Source organism: Bison bison, unplaced genomic scaffold (genome assembly GCF_000754665.1).
Source record: "Bison bison bison isolate TAMUID 2011002044 unplaced genomic scaffold, Bison_UMD1.0 scf7180017864353, whole genome shotgun sequence".
NCBI lineage: Eukaryota > Metazoa > Chordata > Mammalia > Artiodactyla > Bovidae > Bison > Bison bison.
The window spans coordinates 3,174,616-3,182,912 of record NW_011494925.1 but is presented as its reverse complement, the minus strand read 5'-3'; the positions used below and the strand labels follow the sequence as shown (position 1 = coordinate 3,182,912).

The 8,297-nt window shown below is 45.5% G+C and overlaps 1 protein-coding gene across 1 annotated transcript in view; it reads left to right on the top strand.

The window, feature by feature from the left end:
• Window positions 1-8,297, top strand: part of LOC104999515 (cytochrome b5) — a 33,981-nt gene continuing 25,684 nt past the window's right edge. The window contains exon 1 of the mRNA XM_010855054.1: window positions 1-256. Within this exon, the coding sequence (XP_010853356.1) occupies window positions 128-256 (129 nt within the window). The 5' untranslated portion in view covers window positions 1-127. The remainder of the gene's footprint in view (window positions 257-8,297) is intronic.

Here is an 8,297-nt window from a genome sequence, read left to right as displayed (position 1 = left end):
GGGCAGCCCTCCTCAGGAGCCGAGCCGGGCAGCGGGGAATGTCCCAGGACGAGTTCGCAGAGACGCCCGCTCTTCTCCGTCCAGCTCTCCTGCTGCCTTTAGGGCCTTAGGCTCGCTGAGTTAAGAAATGGCCGAGGAGTCCAGCAAAGCCGTTAAGTACTACACCCTGGAAGAGATCCAGAAGCACAACAACAGCAAGAGCACCTGGCTGATCCTGCACTACAAAGTGTACGATTTGACCAAATTTTTGGAGGAGGTGAGTTGATGGAGGCAGGATGCCGATCGGGGATTGGGGGGCTCCCTGCCGAGACTTACCTTGCGGGGCAGGATTGATCTGCGCACGACTCCTCGTGCACACCTGAGTGTGCTCACCCGCGCGGGAGCACCGGGCTCTGCACACTTGGGAGCACTCCCCTCATCCACACGCCTGTGTCTCTGCCTCCCTCTGTGTGCGCGCTGCCTGAGTGCACACCTGGGAGCGGACCCCGAGTTTGTACCCTTGAGTCTGTGCGCCCGCGTGTTTGTCCCCGGAGGCTGCACCTTCGTGTGCGAACACCTGGGGGCGACCGGAGGTGCATAGGTGCTGCGGCCAGGTGAGCCAGTTTCGCAGACCGCGGCACGCCCTCATGGGGCGGGAGCAGCTTCCCCGGACCCTGCGCGGGCAGGTGGGAGAGCCGCGCTTCGCGCTTAGTGGGGAGCAAAGTCGCACGTGGAATTGAGGGCGCAACCAGGGAGGACTTTTGAAGGTCCTTTTTATCTTGAGTTTGCATAGGCCAGGTCTTCATCTAGGACCAGGGTCGTGCCACTTATTATTCCTGGAGTGGATTCCTAATTGGAGCCGGTGCCACTCCACCATCCACGCCCAGTCACCTGCTGTTCACCTAGAAGGCGCCCAGTGATATTTAAGGTATCCAGTGCCGACTTCAGTGAGGCGCGGTCCTGGACTCCTGCGAGCGGCTGGGGTTGGGTGGGGTCGGGGATGAGGGGGCGAGTGGCAGTGAGGAAGAGGGGAGGGACAGACAAGTGAAAAGAGCCAATGCGACTTCACCCTTAGGCAGCTTTGGGAATTGTAAAGTAGCTGGGTAACTTAGAGGAAAGCAATCCTTAGCCTTGATTCTTTGCATTGATTATACTTTTTTGCAATAAATTCTAAGGGGTTTTTGTTTGCTACTTGTGTGTGTGTGTATGTGTGTGTGTGTGTGTGTGAGGGCGGGGTTCAGTCATAAAATTTTTTTTAAACAATTTTTTATTGGAGTATAATTGCTTTACAATGTTGTGTTAGTCTCTGCTGTACAACCAAGTGAATCAGCTATATGTATACATACATCCCCTCCCTCTTTTTTAAATTTATTTTTAATTGAAGGATAATTGCTTTACAGAGTTTTGTTGTTTTCTGTCAACATGTAACACTCTCCTTCATTCCCCCAGACAATAAATGGGAATGTTTAGTGATGGGAATTCTTTACATAGTTTGTGAGAAAAATGAAGATAGAGGCCTAATCTGAGCTGGATCACAATTTGTATCAAAAGACATTTGTTTTGCAGAGAATGCTTAATTTTTTTAAAGGTTGAAGTTGTTTATTAGTAACATATTTTACTGTTAAATTGTTACCAGGTGATGTACCAGAAGGTAAAATAGTGTCTTGATGTGGTCAAGAGTGGTTTATAGCAGAGGGTCAGATCTGTCCTATCCCTTCTGCTGAGCGACAGAGCTTATTTGCTATTAGAATTTCTTGAACAATCTTGTATCATAACATCAGGCCTAATTGATGCCAGATGTCTACTTAAAACTGTTCCATCCCCATTCCCAGGGTATGTATAATTGTGGGATTTTAAAATCCAATGTGTACATACTTTATTGGTGTCTATAAAAAAATAGTATTTTTCAAGTGAAAAAGTGAAAGTGAAGTCGCTCAGTTGTGTCCGACTCTTTGCGACCCCATGGACCATAGCCCGCCAGGCTCTCCATCTATGGAATTTTCCAGGCAAGAGTACTGGAGTGGGTTGCCATTTCCTTCTGCAGGGAATCTTCCCGACACAGGGATTGAACCCGGGTCTCCCGAACGGCAGGCAGACTCTTTACCGTCTGAGCCACCAGGATATTTTATTTGATGAAGCATTTGACATTTTTTCTTTTTTGTGGGGTCTGTCGTGTTCATTACTGTCTCGCTCACCAGATGTCAGTATCATCTCCACCCCCTCACCCCCTTCCCCAAGACAACCAAAAATGTCTCCAACTCTTGTCAAATGTTCCCTTGGGGATAACAAAGTCACTCCCAGTCAAGAATCACTGCCCTAAGGTATATCTTGCATGACTTTTTTTATGGAACATTTCTCAGAAGATAAGAGATTATTAAACTGTACTATAAACCATTTACTCTTATATTTCATTCTTATGAGGCAGAAAAGGAATTGCACAAAGTTTCTAAACAAAACCGGAAGAGATGCAGACCAGCTGTTCAGTGGGTGAATCAGCTGACAGCAGATTCTGTTTCTCACTCAGTTTTTAAGACCCTCTTTAAAGGAGCTTGGGGAGAACATCTCTCAAGAAAAAAAATGTGATGAATCGCATTTATCACTAATATTTGATAACTAATACTTGTAGCTAGGTAACTCAAAACTACTGTTTGTAGTGCGATAAATAAAAACAAATTTTTAGCGTTTCATGTATACCAAACTTTTCTTAATTGCTACTTGGTAAAGTGCTCTTTCAGAGAGTATTACCTACCTATAACGTATTTTAGTCAGTTCTAGTGAGGTGGATGAACCTAGAGCCTGTTATACAGAGCAAAGTAAGTCAGAAAAACAAACACTGTATATTAATGCATATATATATGTATATATGGAATCTTGAAAGTGGTATTGATGAACCTGTTTGCAGGGAAGGAATGGAGACACAGACAGACATCAGACTTGTGGGCACTCGGGAATGGGAAGGAGCGGGACAGGCTGAGAGAGCCGCTTGAAACATGCACATCACCATATGTAAAGTAGATGGCCAGTGGGCATTTGCTCTTTGACACAGGAAGCTCAAACCTGTGCTTTGTGATAACCTAGAGGATGAGGTGGGAGGTGGTAGGGAGGTTCAACAGGGAGGGGACATATGTATACTATGACTGATTCACGTCACTGTGCGGCAGAAACCAACACAGCATCAAAAAGCAGTTATCCTCCAATTAAAAAAAAAATTAGCCTACCTTGACTTGAGTTTGGAATACCACTACCCTCTGGTACTAACACTGTTCCTTTTGATCAGTGGTCCAGAATCTGCTGAGTTCTTATCATGGAGACTGTGGAACCTGAGAGGAAAGAGATACCATTTCTATTCTCAAAAGCTTCCATTTGAGGAAGCAGGAATAACACAGTAAACAATGCAATGGGCGGGGATTTAAGCACAGAAAGCTGTGCTACATCAGCCAGAGTCTGGTTCAGTGATGGGGAGTGGACCCAGAGTGGCTGTGTGAGGTGTCAGGCTTGGGCTCTGGTGAGTGGGGTCTAATGTCAGCGGTAACAGATGGGCTCCCAGACCTGGTCTGGGTTAAGGTAAGAACCAGGACAGTGGCTGTGCAGTGGGAGCTCTCAGAAGGGTGAAGGCATGCAGCGAGGAGAGAGGCTCACCAGCCTGCTCGAGCTGGTCATCGGCAGGCCGGCCTTCCCAGAACCTTGGAGGGGCCAGCTGTTCTATTTGCTGTTACCACTGGTTTCCCTTCTGTATCCATCTCTGATTAATGCCGTGTCAGTCTCTGGCTTCCTGCCCCCTAGCACAACCATTCTAAGATTCCCCGTGACTTCCTGCATCTTAAACACACATCTCATTCAGAGACCTGCAGGGTGCCCTGCTGGTGTTTCACTTCTTCTAGATTCCTCCTGTTCCATCACTTTATTATTCCAGTGCTGTTTAATTCCATCCCTTCTTCTGAAACAAAGAGCCCGGCAAATCTGTTTCTCCCTGCTTGCCCTGCTCCCTTTCTTTGTCATTTAAAACTCCAGAAATTCATCAAAGTTCTGCATGCTAACTAAAGAATATTCTCTGTGTGTGTGTTCAGTTGCTAAGTCTCTCCGTCCAACTCTTTTGTGACCCCATGGACCATAGCCCGCCAGGCTCCTCTGTCCATGGAGTTGTCCAGGCAAGAATACTGGAGTGGGTTGCCATTTCCTCCTCCAGGGGATCTTCTCAATCCAGGGATTAAAACTGTATCTTGCGTCTCCTGCTCTGACAGGCGGATTCTTTACCACTTAGCTCCATCAAAGAATATTTTGCTCTCCCTAATTTACCCAAATATGAAAGAAGTTTGTTTTTTGTTTTTTGCCTTCCTACCGCTAAAGTGGACTTTCAGTCTTTATGGGCTAGATCTCCTTATATATCATAGCTTTATAGGCACGTGTGCATTCCAGTTGAGAAAGTATGTACTGCGATGCGTGGAAGGGAGTCCTAGTCTGTGCCTGTGCTCTCTGTCCCTCATGTGCCTTATTTAATGTAAAACAGCAGGATGACAATGGTACCAATTTCTAAGGGTTAAGATAAGAATTAAAATAATGCTGGCTAAACAAACAGCACGACAGCAAGCGTGTGGTCTGCACAGTGAATGCAAACCCCTGTACCTGCGCAAGTCACGGACGGGCATGGCTTCTGTAGCACCATACGTAGCTGAGTGAGAATATGAGATTGTAGGTGAAGGTGTAAATTTGGCACATGACGCTGAATTGAAACAAGAGAGTGTTACGAAAGTTATACCGTCTGGTCAAGAATACCAGTGAAGCTTCTAAGTTGTGCATTGAGCTCCATCTCCAGGAATAATAGTCTTATAAAGCTGTTTTGTTTTCCAGAGAAGAGGAGACACCTGAGAGGGAAGACTGGCTCGCGTTTGCTGGCAATCTGAATAGCAGCAGGTGTTCAGTTACTATCTGACACTGGCTACCACATTGTGAGCCTCATTGCCCACGTATTTTGAAAAAGGTGGTTTGTGTTTTTTCAATTCTGATTTCTAGTTTTTGAATTCGTATTTGTGAAGTTGAGTCTTGTCATTTCTGATTGTGTTGTTAGCAAGGTTAATGATTATAGAACTTTGGGGCCAGGGAGAGAAATGATTTGCTTTTCCCTTTCTGCAGCTGAGGCAATAGCATTTATCCAGGTTTTACCAGTACTGTAGGAGAAGAAAGTATGACTTAATAGATGGCAGTAATATTGCTTTCAGTTCAAGTCATTACATGTTTCATTTGTAAAACAAGCATCTTGAAAAATATTAAGAAGCATAATACTTAGTGTCAAGTTGCCCCCCTTCCTTTATATGATCAAAATGGAAACATCTCTACAGAATGTTTTCTGGTGAGCCTGGGGCTCTGGTGCTCTGTTTCTGCACCTTAGATGTCCTTTCACAGCTCTCTGCCTCACGGAGCTATCGGTCCCCGACTCATTTCTGCTTTTGGAGTCTTAGGCAGTGTACTTTATAGCAGCTTTTGTTTTAGGGACTTACTTTCTGTGATTTTTCCTCGAATATGGTTACCCACTTTGCAGAGGCAAATGGTTCCAGGCCTGGGGGGTCCAGGAACAGAGTGTGGGTGTGGGTGCTTACAACTCAGTGTCTTTAATTTTGAAAAACACAAAAGACCCTACATCTTTACCCTTGATAGGACTGTCATATTTAGTACTAAAATCCGAAATGCCTTTGCCTTTCTTCAAGGAAGTTTGATAATACTCTGAATCTTATACTATTAAAAAGCTACAGTTGCAACTATGTCTTTGAGTATGAAACAGAAAGGTTATTATTATTCAACATATGTAGTTTAGTAAGTAGAACTCAGAAAATGTGAAATCCTTAGGCGGAAAATAAAAAGGGAGCCCTGGTGGTAAAGGTAGCGTAGGCTTCTTGGTAAACGGGCATCAGAGCCTCAGCTCACATGGTGTTGTGAGCCTGAGGGCAGGGCCTCCTGTATAGTTTCTGCTTGTGTCTGTGGAACTTTCTGGTGCTTTTGAGAAGAGGGCCCAAGAGTCCTTGTGAGGCTACTTTGTTTTGAAACAGTAAAAAGAAAAAAATCAAACATTTAACATTGTTGACTTCTGGTTTTTGTTTATCTTTAAGATGGATAGTTCTGACTAAGGGAGAACAGATTATGCCAGCCAGTTTAGATAAGTCAAAGAATAAATAATGGTCATTTCTACTTAGTACAGATATCTATTAAAAGTCCTCGAAAGCCACAGAAGACAGCCAGTAAGTACCAGTTATTATCACGGAGTCAGAACAGCCCTTGTCGCATTAGACATTCATGGGAATGTATTGTGGGGGGTTGGGGGTGAGGAAAGCCAGATCTAGTCCTAGTATTATTTTTGAGGTGACCTCAGGCAAGGCAGGTAAATACTTTAAATCATTTTCTTCATTACTCCGTGGGGAATATCCTGCACCTGCCTATACTTCAGATTTGTGAACACTGGAAGAAGAATGTGTGTGAAAACACTTGGAAAAGTATGTTAATATTTCACTTAAAGTTTTCTTATGAAATAAGTGTCATAATTACTTTTTGTTCTGCGGTAGGACCAATATTTACTTAGTAGGAACACATCTCAGAATTTACAATGATGTGCTCGCTTCAGCAGCACATATACAGAAATTGCAGTGTTAGCCAGTAAATAGAAATGGTTCAAAATACAAATATTCACTAGAAGTATGTCGTTCAGTCACTCAGTCATGTCCGACTCTTAGGGACCCCGTGGACTGCAGCACATCAACCTTCCCTGTTATTCACCATCTCCCAGAGCTTGCTCAAACTCATGTCCATTGAATCAGTGATGCCATCTAACCATCTCATCCTCTGTCACCCCCTTTTCCTTGTGCCTCAGTCTTTCCCAGCACCAGGGTCTTTTTCAGTGAGTCAGCTCTTCACATCAGGTGGCCAAAGTATTGGAGCAAAGTATTGGCCTGAGGTAACAGCAGACTAGCTCAGGATTTAAGAAGCAGCAGCTCAAAGCCACAGTTTTGAAGTTGGTTTTCTTGGAAACATTTGCTTCCCTGTGTTTATTTGAGAGCTGCTTGTGTCTTGCACAGAGTCGTGAGCTGGGACCAGGAGGGTGAGTTGGAGAGGTGGGGCTCAGTCTGTGCTGGGCAGGGAGCAGGTGGCCTGTGCTGATGCTGGGAGGATCTGGAAGCTGCGTGGTTCAGGGAGTGGGCGGCCTAACCGCCTAAGGTGTCAGGCATCCCTGTGCCTGGCGTGCAGGCCAGCAACCTGCGGCCCTTCTGTGGTGAAGGCCCTGGCCTGTCCAGCGTCTACCTGCTTCTTCGAGGGCCTGCTCTTGCTAACCATGGGCAGGCTGTTGACTGAGCTTCATGCAACTCTGTCACAAACTGGCCAGGACACCAAACAGATCCAGCCTGCTCTCAGAAAGCGTTAAGTCATGCTAGTCACACGCCTTCCCCTGGTGGAAGTCCTCAGTGGGTTAACAGTGACGGAATGGAAACTTTGCGAACATTGGCTGACCCTCAGTGTGTGCTTGATAGAACTCTAAATGCTCTTTGTGTGTACAACCCTCCTTCACACTGATACTTTTACTCCTCGAAACCATCTTTTCAGGTTGGTGGTGGCGGTGGTCGTGGCATTCACCTTTTTAAAGCAGGTTGGTGGTGGTGGTGGTCGTGGTATTCACCTTTTTAAAGGATAGAAAAAGGTGGCTTGGAATGTTCAGTAACCTGCTCAAGACATTCCACCAGTGATGATCCAGCCAGGGTTTAAATCTGGGACTAGGACTCAGGGATTTTGCTAATTCTGTGATTAGGGTGTGAGGACTAAGGTAACTAGTACAGCTTTAAAGGAAAAGAGCCATCCAGGTGGTACACAGTCGCTGTTATTTGCTTGAGATTTCCTCCGCAGCAACCGCCATCCCGGCGTTCTCCGTAGGAAGCAGGGAGAAAGTGAAGGAAAGTCGTGAAAGAATAAAAAGAAAACCTTTGTAAGGCAAAAGGCAAAAATGTGCTTTTCTCTCCACCCCTGCTGTCATTTTACAGTGTCGCCTTCTAGAAGGTGGCGAAACCAGCCATTCCAGGTTTCCTCAGGGGAGTTTTTTAGTAGATTCTGGGGGAGTCTTCAAGGATGACTCCTCGTGTTAGGATTTGTTCCTCACACAGATGACTTCAGGATGATCTTAAGAAGCCGTATTATTTCAGTCAGGAAGGAGATTGCTGGGCTCGGGTGCAGAGGGTTATTGTTGTTCTCTGGACGCCCTCTTAAATAACTGGCCTGGAAGGGCTTGTCCTGCATGGAAATCGGATGCGGCTTCTGCTCTGATAAAGCCCTTCTGTGGGTTCAGT